Source organism: Contarinia nasturtii, unplaced genomic scaffold, assembly GCF_009176525.2.
Source record: "Contarinia nasturtii isolate CC-2019 unplaced genomic scaffold, AAFC_CNas_1.1 Cnas_scaffold_630, whole genome shotgun sequence".
NCBI lineage: Eukaryota > Metazoa > Arthropoda > Insecta > Diptera > Cecidomyiidae > Contarinia > Contarinia nasturtii.
The window spans coordinates 2,790,876-2,808,617 of NW_022197981.1; the positions used below are offsets into that span (position 1 = coordinate 2,790,876).

The 17,742-nt window shown below is 32.1% G+C and overlaps 1 protein-coding gene across 2 annotated transcripts; it reads left to right on the forward strand.

The window, feature by feature from the left end:
* The first annotated feature begins 13,028 nt into the window (after nt 1–13,028).
* LOC116340097 (endocuticle structural glycoprotein SgAbd-2-like) lies at nt 13,029–14,331 on the forward strand. 2 transcript variants are annotated; one of them, XM_031766320.1, is made up of 5 exons: nt 13,029–13,139; nt 13,230–13,439; nt 13,674–13,911; nt 14,079–14,129; nt 14,205–14,331. In XM_031766320.1, exons 1-5 carry the CDS (start codon nt 13,131–13,133, stop codon nt 14,321–14,323), a joined length of 627 nt encoding a protein of 208 aa, XP_031622180.1. In that variant the 5' UTR covers nt 13,029–13,130; the 3' UTR covers nt 14,324–14,331. The 2 variants fall into 2 exon arrangements, with proteins under 2 accessions (XP_031622180.1, XP_031622181.1); XM_031766321.1 differs by having other exon boundaries at nt 13,230–13,431; nt 13,672–13,911.
* Nucleotides 14,332–17,742: the final 3,411 nt, after the last annotated feature.

Consider the following 17,742-nt stretch of genomic DNA (forward strand, 5'->3'; position numbering starts at 1 on the left):
GCTAGTATATATATATATATATATCGATTGGGAAACAATTTAAGAATATACATCGTCGTTTATACCGTATAAGCTTTTGCGTTGCGTATTATTATTCTGAGTGAAATATTTTCAAATTTGCAAAAATTCCTTCGAACACCGACCATTCGCATCATTTTGTGCGATTTTGTCTCACGCAGAGCAACATCTAAATGACACATCATTTTTGCCACACATACTTTGTAGCAAATTGAAATTATTATGTGACTATTTTCTCGCCATATTTCAATCCTACACTGCAACTCCAATAATTCAAAGCAGTCGGTCTCTCTCTATGTCTATAATTTTCTCTGAATTTCGATTCAGTATCAATTTGTTGGAATACTTTTAGTAAGTAAGTAGAAGTAATTTTTTATAGCAAATTTAGGAATTGAAACAATCTAAATTTTTGGCTTCCATAGTTTTAATGGTCGATTAGAATAAAATATACTCAAATGATATTTTTTTTGGCGCCCAAAGACAGGGATAGACTACTTCACGAATCTCAAATCTTTAAAAAATCCAAATCATTTCCGATCATTTTGAATCGATGTGAATCTACCCAAATCAAGGTGAGGAATAATATTTCAATAGTTCGTTCTAGACAATGACCACCAAAATGGATCAAGACGTTACATGTTTTCAACGTTAAAATGTACTAAAAATGTTACCTTTTTTGCTGGGAATGTATTGAGCTGACTTATCAGCCCAGCTGGTATGAATTAGACAGCTAATTGGTACATTTCAATTTTGTGACAACAATTTGCCTCTTCAGCAAATTATCGCAAATGTAGACATCCTAGGGGCGTATGACCAAAACGAATATTCCAAATATATAGTGAATATTTACAAATATTCGCATATGTCCCGGGCCGGTATTCTAGAACAATCCACAAAAATCGTTCGGAATCATTTGTTTATATAAACAACTCAGCTCAGTGAAAACAATGAAAGTTATTGTTATAATTATATTAACACTCACATTACTACAATCACTATAACAACCACTTCTATTGTTTTCAGTCCGATTCAGCGCCTGACCGTAGCTAATATTTTGAGTGTGTAACAATTTTTTTAATATTTTCAATGTTTGGTGACAAATGTAGAGCTCTATTAAAGTTATATTTTGGTACTTTTGGTGTCCATATTTGACGCCAAACGTTGAAAAGACAAAAAAATATTAGTTTCAAATGAATAGTCCGCTCAATATATTGTCGGAATAATTCCACTGTTGAAAGAGGTGTCGGAATAATTCCGAACAAAATAAGTGGAATATTGTTTATTTTTTTTTTTGTCTTATGAATAACGACTATTATTCTCGTTATGTGCTACAATATTATTCAAAACAATATTCATTCATAGAAATATGTTTTTCGGAATAATTCCGAACAAATTGATCGGAAAGTGGCATTAGAATACCGGCCCCGAATATGCGAATATTCTCGAATATTTTCCGAATAAATTGTGAATATGCGATTATTCTGAGAATATGCTGCAAATATGCGAATATTCAAATGAGCAAACATTTCACGAATATGTGAATATTTACCATTTGCGAGAAACTTATTCTTTTTAGCGTAAACATTATTTCAATTAATTAATGATATCATCATTTTATATCAAAATATAAATGTGTCAATATTACAATATTCATTGCAATAGTAAAAAACAAAATAGAACTACACCTGTTTCTTGTCTCATATGTGTGAAATACTTGCGTTCGAAATTCGGAAAATATATTTCATTATTTTCTAAAAGTTTTAAATATTCATTTACATATTGATAAAGTAAGAAATTTAACATAATAAAAACACTTGTCACTTAAAAATTCAAGGTTATTTTTTTTCTTTTTTTTAAGAAAAATAAAAAAATGTATGGTTTTTGTTAGTATTATAAAAGGCGAAACTATTCGAAAACCATCAGTTTCGAACTTACTTTCTTCCAGAAAAAATCGAATCAAAATGAAATATTCATTTACTATCCTTTTCTTTGCAGCCGCAATTTTCATGCAGGCCATATGGTAATTTCCATTTGACTCGTTGTGGTGATAATGCCTCTTATTTTTTCTAAAATAATACTTCAAATGATTGAAAATTATTTTTATATTGAAATATTTGCAGAAAATAAGAGGTATTCTTTCGCTGCAACAATTCTTACGTTAAAAATGTTGAGTGAAGTTTAATGATTATTTTTTTAAATGATTTAGCGCAAAACCATCTTCTGGGGACATTCAAACGTAAGTTTTTTTATTTATTACACAAATCCAAAATAACAAAATAACACAAAATCGGTGTATTCCAGAGCTACACGCCTCTTACAGAGTAGATCTCAAGGTGGCACTGTTTTGGCGCTGTAAGTTTAGTTTTCTATTGACAATAGATCACAACTAAAATAATTTTCATCTCGTTTTTTGTTTTATTTTTAGCTTGAAAAGCAAAAGAGTTTTACCGTAAGTTTGAAACAAACATTTAAATTCAAAAGTCATAAACATTTAATCAATATTTGATGTATAATGATGAATATTGTTTTATTTTCGATGCACCTTAGATCAAATACGACCCCTGACAAGTAAGAAATATAATCATAATAATATCAATATTATTCCTAACACTCATTTTGGATTCTTTTCTCAGTGCCGTAGAGCGCTTAAGCAAATGCTCAGGATCGTGAGTGTTTTTTAGATTAAAGCTTAATTCGATCATAATTTTAATTATTATATTTTATCGTTGTTTATATTCTTAGAAAGCTGAAATCTGCTTTGAAAGGTATCGGAGCAACTCAACAGTTTACTTAATGTAATTTTTGACGAAAATCAGGTTTTTGATGAGGCTACTTTATGGTGCTCTTTTTTCCTGTTATACTTTCATCGGTTTGTGGTTGGTTGTGTAAATTAATGCATAAAAAATAATGTTCTTTATAAAGAAAAATGTAATTTTCTGTATTTTTTTCAATTGCACTTAAAATGAAAAAGAAAAACGTTTACTTTTAATCAGACAATATCACTGAGCATAGATATTTATTCGAGATATTTTGTGAGTATCAGATAATTAAATCGTAGAATTTGAACTCGAGCTATAGCGACGTTTGTTTGAAAATTCATGAAAATACAGAAAATGTAGTAGTTTGCTGTTCTAGAGCCACTTGTCACAAGGTCGATCGAGTATTCTCGCTATGTTTTTTCGAAAGAGCTTCTGAAGAGCTACAAACTGAGTCATGAATAACGTAAGTCTTGAACTTAATTTACAGTGTACAAATCAAGTAGTTTTCAAGCAACACAAAATTTGATAGTAAGAATTTTTAGATATAGAAAATTCCTGCAATATTTATAAAAATGAATCTACATCATACAATGATTTTTGGATAGGATAGATTCGTAAGATCTCCGCAAGATCCGGATCCGAACGTGCGTACGTAGCCGCATGATATATACATTCGTTATTCCGTATTGCTATGGCATGCGAATCAAAGTAGGCGAAATAAGAAGAACGAATTTGCATGCATCATTATCATTTGGTATGCATCATGCGGCAGCGTACGCATGCTTGGATCCGGATCTTGCGGAGATCTTATGAATCTATCCTATCCAAAAATCATTGTATGATCTACATACATCTGTATTTTGAATTTGTTCGAATGTAATGTAGTCTAATGGGTCACATAGGAGTCTGATGCGTACGATTTTTTACTTCTTCACTTTTTCCTAGATTTATTGGAAAATGTTTGAAAGCTTCCTTCGAAAACTTTGAAAACTTTGGAATCGAAAACTTTGAAGATAGATATAGTAACACCCTGAAGATGAAAAATGTTGTTTTCACAATTTTATACACAGAAACTGTTTTCTACTACGGTAAAAATGGTATCTCAGTTTGTTTCGTTCAATTTTTCTGAGCAGAAACATATCGAAGGAAAAAATCGAAGTGTCTAAGAAAAATGAGGAACTTACAGAATCAAACAAAAAATGCCTGACGATGAATGAAATGTAAATTGCGTAAGGCATCAATTGAACATCTTTTTTAGAAATAGTTGACGTTATGCTGTTTGAGATGAGCCGTACACTTAGGTCGTAGAGTTTGTATGTATCAATCGTTGTGGTTCTCTGTCGGTACATGGACGATAAATTACATGCAATTTTATTAAAATATTTTACTATTTATTGGCCGAATGTACCAGTTATGGAAAAAAAAACTATACGTCTTCCGAGAGCACATTTTTGAGTTTTAACTATCAATCAATTTAATGTCTATATTTTACTCATCCGTGACATAAACGTCACCCACCTGTAAATGTAATATGTATATCTATCAAATGTGAGAATTTGCCAGTTCCAAAGATTTTTAACATGTTTTTAAATGCTGAAAAGTTGGAAAACACAGGTGAGAAATGTTTTTGCGCTTTCGATAACGATTCAAAATCTATAAATCAATTTATTTGCATGACAACAAACTGCAAAGAAATACATCGTTCAAGCAAACCTAGCAAATCAATCAGATGAATGGTACACCTCCAATGAGCGTGTTAATGGTGCGACGCGGTGGCGATCAAACAACAATAACAATTTGTATAATATCTATTTGAAGGCGGTTTATTGACAACCGTTCATACCAGACAAATATATTATACATCGAACTGACGCTGATTTAAAACGCAAAAGAACGAAAAGAAAAATTGATGAACATACATAGTACATGCTATATCGTGATTTTCTTTTTATATGCCCATCTTCTCTCGCAATCTTTCTCTGTTAATAGTTGGATTTAATAAATGTCATACAAACCAACAATTATATAGTTATTAAAGATAAAGTATAATTGAGTGATTAAAAAAAAAACATTTTACAGAGATGTTGACGGGCTCCAAATGAAATGTGTTGGTTAAACTAAAATTACTTACAAATTTCATGTATATTTAATACCACTATGGAAATTGAGAAGAAGGCGGGAGTTATAGAGAAAAAGTGAGCGCTGCGCATCATTTTGCGTTTGTTAATGCAAATTGAAAAAAAAAAAAGTTCTTTGAATGGTTCAAAAATACAAATTACCATAACGGTATATAATGTTTGTTGCTGTTGTTGCTTATTCGTTACAATCGAGTAAATGTGTTTGTGTTATGGAAAAGGTGTGATGAAAAGGAAGCTTTATTTTCCGTTTCGATGAACTGAGTCAAGGCTAACTGTGTGTATCACCGGTGAGTCGCGAAATTCCAATATAATTAGAGACCCATTGGCTCGTTTGCTTTGAATCGCAGTGGATTCCATTTTCCAATGCGTTATGTGCATCATCATTTGTCAGCTCTCTATGTTTGAGATTTGATTGCAACATTTTTTTGCAATAGGTCACATAATCTAGCCGTTCGATTCGCTTGATGCACGATACGTTTTTTTTTTTTTGGAATAAATATTACATTTGTTTCGTTCCCACACTTTATATTTTACACTATTTGTCAATCAAAAACTGATGAAAGTAGTGCAGCGCACGTAATGTATGCATTCACATAAGCACTTTGATTCAAATCGAATACTCCATTCGAAAGAAACAAGCGCATAATACATGTACATTCGGTCAGTTTGCAAAAAATGGTTTGTTGATTTTGTATAAATTGCCATTAAATTAATTTATGCAAATTTTATTGTTCAACTGTGTACACCTTGGAGGTTCTTTGTTGATCTCTTCCTTTCATTATGTATTTAATTTTTGTTTTGTTTGTAAGCGAGACGTGTGGCCTATAACAATATCTCTTCTAGGGTAACGATGGATATTAGCCGATACGTGTGTACAACAGTTATAAACCCGTTTATAAAATTGAAAAATAATAATTCCGATGGCTACGTGCTGATACCGACGATGATGATGGCGATTCACTTTCGAACTGATTATTAGCGCGGCTTTAAGAAATTTTGCGCTTGCTTAATGACGATGAATTAGAATCTTCTTTTTCATTTTAAAAAAAAAAAACAAAAAAACAATATGAAATTACATCATTGCATACAACTTTCTGTTTATTTTGTGTATTATAACAAAATATGTTCCGTGTATTGCGGGCAAAAAAAAACAATGGATGAATTTCAAGCGAGTACGAAAATCGTATGGCCAAAAATATGCAAAAATATCAATAGAGTCATCAGTGGAATGCATTCCATTTTGTCGATTTCATTATTACTAAAAGGCGGAACAAGTATTATAATGTCATGTGCATACGAAAGCATTTCATTCTAATACCCAATAATTCATCCTTCAACATGTCACGAATGCCGTGGATATGCATGGATTTTTTGTTTGACACACAATATGCACGGCTCGATGAGAATGTGAGAGCGCATCGGCGTTTATGATTTTATTGTTAGTGGAGGGCAATTTGTCGAAATCACTGGTTAGTTAAATGGGATTTTCGACTTTTTAACAAATTGTCACGTGTACGAATGCGGCGCGAACATACGAAGAACTTATGATTTATAACTCTGGCATTTATTCGACATTAGAGACTTTGATTTAATTTAAATGCAAGACAATTCAACGCGCATTAAGGTGAATCGCACCGAAAGTGGGCAGAATGAAAAATGAACCGCAAACGATTGACGAACAGTGAAATAGCAAAAATGAAATAGACGACGAAGAAGAAGAAGAAGCAAACGAAATTATAAACGATGCACCTTCGATAATCCATTATTGTAACAATGTGTATGCCAATTTTTATATTAAGTGCCGAAAGGCACAAATTGCAAACAAACTCTTCATTCCACCAAATTGAATACCAACCACATTACAATGTTGTTTTATTTTACTTATTTCTTACCATTCGAATCATCTTTCTTTCTGTCTGTAGAAGTGTGCGAATTTTGAGCCATTTCAATGTTAGCCAATTCATAATATATAAAGGATCGCAGGATGAGTAATTCAATTTCAATTGATGTATAATTTTAATATCGAATATTTTGGTGTAAAATTGATGATTTTCCATTCACTGCGAGCATGACAAACAATTATTTTTCCATCGTTTCTTTGTTTTGATGATGTCTCTAATACGAAATTGGTTATTTCGTTTAACTAAATTAATTCGGCATCGAAAGTGCCAAAATGCCGAGAAAATATTTGTAATAAGACTATAGTCTAAATTATAATTTGTATACCCTTTAAGCAGATATGCAATAGCAACCCAAACGTTTTCTGCTCTTCAATTTGAATTAATTACCTGAAAAAGAATTATCTTGATTAAAGAAAGTATATTGAGCCTCCGAAATTTGAGTGAAATTTGACTAGTCATCCAAATTGCAAGCTATAGACTATTAGACGTACTGCAATCGTTAATCGACGTTTCAAGCAAATCAAAACCAATTCAGTTTTATGCAATCGAAAAACTGAAAATTCATAATAAATTCTTTTCTATGACATATTATTTTCATTGAAATAAGACCGAATCGATGATGAGCAATCTGATCGGGCGGGATAAACGAATCGCATGCGAGAGACAGAGAGTGAGAAAGAGAGGAAGGAGCAAAAATTACAAGCGCTTTAAATGCAAAGAACATTAATTTTCAGATGAAATAAACATCAAAATGCCAGATTGATCTGAATTGCTTACGATTCGACATTCTGTGTAACTGTAAATAATCAGTTTCTGCTTAGCTGAAGCTGAGAGCGTGATGCTCACTTCGATCGTATATTTAATCCACCAGGCTCGAAATGTCTACTTCTGATGCATTCACCGTTTATTGCTTTAACACCACACCCTACAACACATACACATAACTACGCAAAAATACACACAGCAAACGAACCGAAAAGAAAATCGCGCACAACACAAAACGACATGGAAAAACAATGTAATTTGCACATTCATTTATATGATTTATTTTGGGTTGATTCTGATATAATTCGCTGCAAGCTGATCGATACGAGATCATTGTAGATAGATGTTTGGGTGAATACATTTTACAAAGTCAGAGAGGATACATTTTTGCATGTTTGATGTTTCTTTTATTCGTTTCAACTTTCGACATTGAATGCAAAAGCATTTGGTACGGTATTTCAGCGCAAAATTGAATAATGACTAACACAGAAATGAACGACATCTATGCCATACATAAGAATTCAAGGCGATAAAAGTGAAACGATTCACATGAATTAAAACACGGTACATGGTATATATTTCGTATATGTTTTCAAGTCTCAACAGTCAAAATATTTTCAGATGGGAACTTTGATGTCGATATTCAAACTAGCAAGATGGCGTTGTATTTTTACACTTGCACCTGTATCCAATGCAATGTGATCTGTCAACTTAATGCTTTCAATTGAAATCGATTTGGTTATCGAAGCAAAGCTTTCAATTTGAATAGACTTGGGCACAATATTCGAATGGAAATGAATGATCAACTCTAAAATCCTTTCAAAACCGAATGCAATTCATCTAATTTTGCGTGAATGAATATGTAAATTCATTATTAAATGGCGTTTTTACATAATGCTAAAATGATTCTCTTCAATTTTATTGCTTCATATGCATTCTGTATCTGAATTGAACTTACCGCAATCGATTCCATTGAATGAAAACGCTTTACCAGTGGACTTGGGACGAATTTCCAGTGAAGATTCTTTCATTTCAATAATAAATCACGCTCATTCACATTTAATGCGAAGCACATAATGTCTATTTTAATTTAGATGTTTCAACGAAAATTATTTCGAATTAAGGAAGGCATCAAGCCATTTGAAGAAAAACAAAAAACGATCATCACAATTTCGAAAACTCGAAATTTGACATTAACTCGATAAATTTGCAATAAATTATTTTTTGCCAGCATTAATAATAAACATCCCATGTTTGTACAATCAATTCAACTAATAATTTATTGAATAATTTTCAAAGGTTTGTTATTATTTTGTTCTGCTCTGTCGTTGCTCATGCATTTTCAACGATGCAATCATCATATATTTTTAAACAACCACACCGAATCGAAATCAAATCGAATCAATTCTCTTGCATGCGAAATTCGTGACACAATCGATATTTACTCCGCCCGCCTGTTTATTAGCAAATCAAATAATGCAGTCGGCATGATTGGTTAAATACATCAAACACACACACACATATAAGTATGTATATATAGATATTTCAGTTTATCCAGCTCCTTGACCGTATCTCGTTCAATTATTGTGCATAGATCACACTGATTTATGTACAACTGGTTCAGCGCTAATCGAATCGCGTCAATCATTTCAAACGCAAACTAATTGCAATCAAATCCATATTAATAATTATATAAATTAAATGAAATATGCTTACTGCAAGATTAAAATAGTAAGAGTAAGAAAAAAAATGCGAAAGCTACGTATTGCCATGAATCGATTCCGGGTCAAAAGTCAACAGATTAATTATGCCCACAATTCATGATTCAACTGCACTGCCTCAAATCCACATCGTACCCGGAAGCATTGTAAAAAAAAGATAGCACACCAAAGAAGAACGTGAAAATAAAATCAAAAATTAAATCGTTTTGACGTTTCGGCTTATCAATGTCAGAATATATGAATGGGGTCGAATAAAAAGTACTTCTCGAAAAATTGATATTTGAAAACGAAACCTAAAAAAAAATTCAATTAAAAGTGAACCAAATTTTTTTTGTCCAATTGAAGTGAACCAAAAAAAAATTGCTCAATAAAAGTGAACCAAAAGAAAAATTCATTCGGTTTTTTTACAGTGTGAAATGATATTTTTTTAGGTTCACTTTTATTGAACAAAAATTTTTCGGTTCACTTCAATTGGACAAAAAAAATTGGTTCACTTTTCATTGAAAGTTTTTTTAGGTTTCGTGTTTAAACATTTTTCGAGAAGTAGTTTTTATTCTACCCCATTCATATCGATATTTAAGCTGTTTATTCGAAGTTCATCACACCTGATTTGATTGTCAATCATTTTCCAATTATCAATTACAAGTGCAATTGCAATAAATTCATAATGCCAACGATTATTAATTGAATATTCATTTAAAAAAAGTGCATGCATATTTAAATAATAATAATTGTTCAAGGTTCTCGTATACCTAAGCGCATACCTTTTTCGTCATTTTTAATTAAATGCCTATTTCATGTCGCAATTGATACGTTTGTAATTTTATTAAATTTTCTTGCTCTCTCTCTCTCTCTCTCTGAATCTTTATTCTCTTCTTTTATTCAACATGTTTGTTTTCCATTGTGTTGCGGCATTTAAATCTTTCTTTCTCTGCATGTGTTTCAAAGAATCAAAAACCTTTTGTTCAATGGAATATATTGCGTTAACTTATAAATGTTTAAATTTGTTAAATAGAAAAGTTCATTGACAAAATTATTGAAAATTGACGAAAATTATGGTTGTCATCCGATTTCATCGTGACTTCGTTTGGCATTTTGACTCATGGCCAATGCTAAAAAAGAGATGCTTATGAAATTACCACTCGTTTTGTCCGAAGACATGAAAAATGTATGATATTTACTTCATATTCGTCTGGATGCCATATATTTTGTGTTAATTGAAAATTTATTGACTAATTTAGTTGATCTTTTAAGCTATTCAAAACCGTTGTACAGAAATAGAGTCGAAATGATTCAGCTTCGTTTGCGATCAAACACACGCATTTCATTATAATTGACACGTTTTGTTATGTTTCGACTGACGATGCACTGTAAGCATTGCGTACACTAAATACTAAATTCACCGTTTCGAATGAAGTGAACCAGAAAAAAATGTATACATATTCTCTCTCTCTCTCTCTCTCTTACTCATTCACTCTCCGCGACCGTTATAGTCGTTTTGGATTAACTAACCACCCGATGCTATTTATTTTTCATGCATTGTTACACACAACTTGAACACCCGCATATGTTCATCATCTAGCAAGATCAAATGAATGGCGGTGGCAAAAAAATCACATTATACGCACACAACGGCAAAATATATAAATCTTGTGCACCAAGTCGAATACAGTTTAACAAATAATAAATTTTTTCATTTGCATTTGCAAAGAAGACACCAATCACGGAAAAAAGGCACACACATCCGACGAGATCAATAGAACCTTCGTCGTAGATTTGTATGCATTTGGCACAAAAATGAAATCATTCGAATCATAAATCTTCGGTGCATTCTTTATTTTTTTTATATTCTTCTCTCCATATATTCTTTGTTCAATCTTTTTTTTAAAGTTGCTTACTTTCAGTTTGTGGTTGATTGTTTTTAATGTGAATTTATTTTGCTTGTTGCCGCACATTATCAAATCACCAACAGTACAGCTCAAGTGAAAAATGTTATTTAATATTGCTCTTGTGTTTTGTTGTTGTTGGTGTGTTTCAAAATGCCGAAAAAAATCAGCGCGCTTGCATTGACCGAAAATTCTTATAATTACTTTACAATTTTTGTAACGCGTTGTGAGCGTTGATTTGGCCCATATTCGTGGTGCTGCGATCTGTCGAATGTATATATCCATTGTTCAACCAAGAGAGAGAGAGAGAGAGAGAGAGAGAGAGAGAGAGAGAGAGAGAGAGAGAGAGAGAGAGAGAGAACATATTGCTGATGCCAAAAAATTTCGAATTGCGCGTTGTCTCAGACCCGCTTGAATTGAGGTGCATCTTTTTTTATTAATATCATCGCCACGCTGCACTGGCCATCCGTTGCACTTCATTGGTAAATTATAATTAATGCTACCACATCGCGGACAAGACAGACGATTCTTTGCCTATATGTCCGAAACGGTTGCAAACAGCATTTTGTAAGTGTACATCTACATTTTTTTGGCTGCCATTTTCATGACATGGATCGAAACTAGCCATTAAATTGAGTAAATACATTGTGGAACCTACATTGGATTTAAAAAAAAACGAGTTCATTTGGTACATGCATAACCGATTCCAGCAGCTTCTGATATGATGATCACACAGTTGCAATTTATTAAATTAAATTAAAAAATCAAATAAAACGAATATCGTAACGTTTAAATCCTTCGAAACGAGAGGGATTGGCAGAGAACTGCCATTGTTGACTGTCATATCTTCATATGAACCTCAATTACTCATTGAACGTATGAAAATGGCACTACGGTTCGAAAACATGTTACAATTAGTTAGAAAAAGATTGAATTGTGTGTTATTCTCTTGTACAAATACATCTATTTTATTGAATATGTTCGCCTACGAAGGTTCTGAGACGTTTGCCATACGTCAAAGCGGATCAAAGAAAAAAAAAAGACAATGGTGATGCGAATATAGTATCATATTTTTGATCGTAATGCAACAATATTTGCCAAATGAATAACGGCTACGGCAGTGGCGGTATGAAGTGCCTTTTGGCGCATCCGACTATCGCACATTACAGCCGCTTGATTTAATATATGATGTGAACATAAACCGTGATAGAAAATCAAAAGTGAGACAACAAACGCACGGGAGCGAGAAAAAATGAAAAAAACACCTTAGCCCGTTAAAATATTTGTAATTCTCTTTTCTTTTAATGCTGAACTCTTATTCGCTAACAAAAGTATTTTCATAGTTTTTCATTTAATCTTTCGCCTTCTTCTTTTTTGGATTCAACTTTTTTTTGTTCATTCGCTTAATGAGATTGTCTATGTCGTCATTTTTTCTTCATTCGCTTCATTCTTTTTATTTGTTATTTATAAGTTTTTTAATATTTGTTTCTTTTCGCTACTCCCGATGCATATGTACCGTTTATATGCGAGAGCTTTTTTCGTCTCTCCGTTGGTTTGTGTTGTTTCAATTCATCTATTGTGATTATTGAACCAAAATCGGTGTGCGCACCTTTGTAATGGAACTATTTTGGCGGGACTAAGCCGCATGTGTTTTCATATAAATAAAACCGAACATACCATAAATGTTAATAGTTGTACACTGGAATCGGAACTGAATGAAGCAGTGTCTTAAAATTTTTAAGTGATCGATTGAAACTGTTGAGATTGATGTTGAAATTGTGTTTTTATATATGATAAATTTTTCACACCTCCAATTATTAATGGACTACTGTTTTTCAATCTTACTGTGTACATAGAGTGATCGAAAATCAAGTGTTTAATTTAAATACACCAGGGATCTATCTATTTTTTCATCAAATCAATTTTCTTTAAAACTCTTAAAATGATTATGGTAATTTTGTGATTTTAAGGCGGCATTTTTTTTTGAAGAAATAAAATATAATAGTGGTGTTTTAAATTTAAAAAAAATTGCTAATTTCAGTTAATTATATCAACATGGATGTGTCTGTTTATATATGTACATACACTACCACAACAAAATAATGCCTTTAATTTTAACCAAAATGCATTCAATCGACCTCAAAATCAGCAACTTTTACCCCAACAAAATTATCAACAGCAAATTCAGCAGCAGCAGCAGCAGCAGCAGCAACAACAACAACAACAACAACAACAACAACAACAACAACAGGTATACTATGTGAAATGAAATATTCACGAATTTATGCACAGAAGTTCATTTTTAAGAATCTTCATTCTTAAAAAATCTTAAAATTCTTCGTTTTGGCAGAGAAAAAGACAGAACAGTTATAAGTTCGTGAAAATAATATAATAGCTTTATTTAAAAAAAAAATTAAGACTTTTATAAAAAATAGCAGAAAGCTTTGATTTTGAGCAAAATTTACAAATTGCCTACATTTTGTAGTTATTTCAGCAGCCACTACGGGGCTTTGTTCCCATTACATCATATCAAAATGACGTGAACTACGATGGAAGCTACACATATAGTTACATATCGGGCGATGGTAGTCAGCAGCAAGCGCGTGGTTTCGTTAAAAACTTGGGCCAAAAAGAGATCGAAGCACAAGTTGTACAAGGTTCATACAGCTATACATCACCAGAGGGCACACCAATCACAATTACATATGTGGCCGATGAAAATGGTACGATCAATGATCATGATCAACAAATAAGCTGATAATTTTAAATGCATTTTTTTAAGAACGTTAGTTTGAACTAAATTAAATGATCGGTATCACCGCCTCGACAAACAAACTATAGAGAGAAAAGTAAAAGAATTATTTTTAAAATGCAATTTTTTGGAAAATAGGTTTCCGTGCAGAAGGTTTATCAATACCAACGCCGCCTCCAATACCCAGTGGTAAAATAACATTTAAAAAAAAAGGAAGTATCAAGAAAATTAACTTTTATTTTTTTTAAATTTCAACAAATAAAGCAATTGCCAAAGCGCTACAATACATTCGAAGTGTACAACCTCAACCTATTGGATTTAACCAGAATCAGTTCAATCAACAACAACCACAGCAACAAGGCACCTTCAATAAATTCGGATAGTTTCACAATTTATTGCTGTTTTGTACTTTATGCTGTTTTTTGTACTTTTTACATATATTTAGAATTCAAATTAGGTGGATAATACCCTAGGGGGAATTATCTATACGTTTATACGGTTTATACTCAAGTATTTTTTACCGAACATAAATAGATGAAGACATCGCAAGTATGCCGCATATACGCTGCATATATGCGTATAAACCACATAAATACGGAGTTATTTGCAAATATTATTTGCAAATATTCTTCGGTATATACAGTTTATATTCTTATACGCAGCATATTCGTAACTTATTTTATTCGATATTTCCCCCTAGATAATACCACAATGAACGACGAAAAGAATCCAACTGTCAAAAAGATGTGCTTCCATCGTATTCGCATTGTAGTATTCCTTTGCACGATTATATGTATAACAGACAGACAATATATTTAGCTGCCGTCATCTGGATATTTCAGCTCATCTGGATGCCGTCAGCAGATGATGCGAAGTGAAAACAATAGAAGTGATTGTTATAGTAATACCAGTTTATAACAAGCTTATATACCTATAACAATCACTTCTATTGTTTTCACTTCGATCTGCTGAAGATATCCAGATGAGCTGTAATATCCAGATGACGACAGCTAAATATATTGTCTGATAACAGACAAACACATTTGATGACAGTATAAAATTTCGTGGCATTTCTTTGCCATTCTATACTATTAAACATGCTCTATTGCTGATTTTGCATGCAGTACTGTAAATGGAAATTGTTGAACAGTACACACACACACACACACACACACACACACACACAAATCTTAATATTTCCACCACAAAACTTTCTATATTAACTCTATACTCTCCTTAAATATCATTTTATTTGAGAAAAATGAACTGAACTAATTTCTTTATTTTAACTATTGTTTAATGTTTACCACCTTTTCACTTCTTTTTACATTCACTCACAACGCGTATCTTTCCGACTTTTTCACTTAAATTAACTATCTAATTTTGTCAATATGACTCATTTACATGAATATTAAATCTATCCAATATATTTGAACATGTTTAAACTCTACACAGATTTTTGTTATATTTTTTTACATTACCCATAATCATTCCGTCATTTTAATTTTGAAATAAATCGAGATAACGAATGCAAATATGCATTTATACAATTCTATTATTTTTCTTAATTATTCGGTCGTTTTCATTCCAGATTGGAATTTTTTAAAATTTAGTTTATCTCACCGGTGCCCTAAAAACAACAAAATTAGATTCCAAGAGTCTCCAGATTCATCCACGCATTTCAGAATTCAAAAATAAAACTGCATTTGAGATTTGAAAATCATTCTCTGAGAAAATACAGATGGGAAAACTCAAAAGAATAAGAGCAAAATGCCATTTTAACATGGACATATTTTCAGACAATATATTGAAGTAACTGGTCAGTTGGACTGACAGTACGTTAGCCAGCTAAATGGGATAAAACAATAGACGTTATTGTTTTAATGATGAATAACTTTTCTTGTTTTAATAGAAGTGATTGTTCATTATAACAATAACTTCTATTGTTTTAGCTCATTTAGCTGGCTAACGTACTCAACTGACCAGTTAATTCAATATATTGTCTGCATATTTTCTCATGTGTTAAAATGCCAATTCAACCGCAACACATTTTGTTTGAGGGTAAAATGCTATTTTAACTTATAACAAATATATTCATGTTAAAATGGCATTTTGTTGTCAATTTGTATAATTTAATAGTAATTTTTTTAAATTATGACAGCGCCGCCTCTGAAAAACCATTCAACAGCCATGGAAGATAAAAGCCTATCAATTTATAATATGTATAAAAATATGTATAAATTGATATGGTTCATTCCGCCAACGATGAAAGAAAAGCATGTGATGGAACTACCCAAACTTTCTGTCGGCAGTGTAGTTAAATAGTTAAACAATTGTACAAAGTTGCAAGTCAGTCTTAATCAAACTAATTTAGCTAAAAATGAATAAAATTGGATAGAATTAACGAAAACGATTTGGTCAGAGGTTTAGTCACCTTCAGTTAAATTTATTTAATTAAATTGACTAAAATCAAATATAGTTGAATATAATTAATGAAAATCAACTTAGTCGATTTAATTCAAATTTATTTGAATATAACCCGAGTGGAAAAAAAGTGACTAAGTTACTATTGACTGTAAGTGACTATAGTTAGCTATATTCATGAATTTTAAAATTTTGTATGGAAAACAATCGACTATAGTTACTCAGTCAGTCAGGCGATTATTTTGGGACGTTTTGACTATTGGGTGACTATGATTATTGTCAACTATAGTTAGCTGTTGCAGTTAACAATAGCTAAATTTAATTGATTGAAGTTAACTAAATTTGCTTGTTTTTACAGTCAATAGTCAGTCAGTTTGTCCCAAAATAGTCAGTCACTTTTTTTGTACACGGGAAACGACTGAAAGCGAATAATGAAGCTGCCTACTGGCATTTTCTTTGAACTTGCATTGAATCGAAATACTAAACCACCCGATGGCGTCCTTCTTTTTAAAATGTATTGATATTTAGTACGAGTTTTCGGCTCTAAAATAATGCTTTTTAAATAGTGATTTTACGCAGCTCCTTTAACTAAAATCGATTTTAGTCACATCAATTCGTATTTAGCCAAATTCATTCATTTTTCAAAACAATAATTTTATACTTTAAATAAAAGTGAATTAGATTGATTTCAACCATAAGACTTCGAGAAGTGAATTGAGCACTCTGACTGGCTTCTCAGTGTCTCCACTCATTTGCATGTCATTCAATCTTGACTTGTATTACGTGGAATTGGCTTAGACTTCATATAAATACCCTTCGAACTAATATTTTTTCAATTCACCTTCCAGCCTGCCAAATCGACAATTTTCAGAATTGGCTTAGTTTTTGTTCCGGGAACAATAAGATTTCGTCCCCGGAAAAATTAGATTTTAATGGTGTAATAGTTTTTTCTATAGTACACTCGAAGAGATAGCATTCGGTTTTTTTTCAATTGGACCTCAAACTACCTTAGATTACTCCCGCTCACAGAAGACGTCAATTGTAATGTTTGCGAACTCTGGTGGTGATTTACTAAATTACCACCATTACAATGTGTGGCATGGTGATTTTTGTATGTATTGTATTTGCTTTGCTGAGCAATATTACTATCGCAGAACGCAGTGTTGGTGGTAATACTGTACAGCGCTGTCACAGCAAAGCAAATACAATACATACAAAAATCACCATGCCGCACATTGTAATGGTGGTAATTTAGTAAATCACCACCAGAGTTCGCAAATATTACAATTGACACCTTCTGTGAGCGGGGAGTCAATATATTACTCCCGGGGAGTCAATATATTACTCCCGGGGAGTCAATAGATTACTCCCGGGGAGT

Excerpts from the sequence above, each read along its gene's own strand:
- LOC116340097 (XM_031766320.1), top strand. Across the intron at positions 13,912-14,078 it reads ATATGTGGCCGATGAAAATG|GTTTCCGTGCAGAAGGTTTA; the intron begins GTACGATCAATG and ends TTTGGAAAATAG. Across the intron at positions 14,130-14,204 it reads GCCGCCTCCAATACCCAGTG|CAATTGCCAAAGCGCTACAA; the intron begins GTAAAATAACAT and ends CAACAAATAAAG.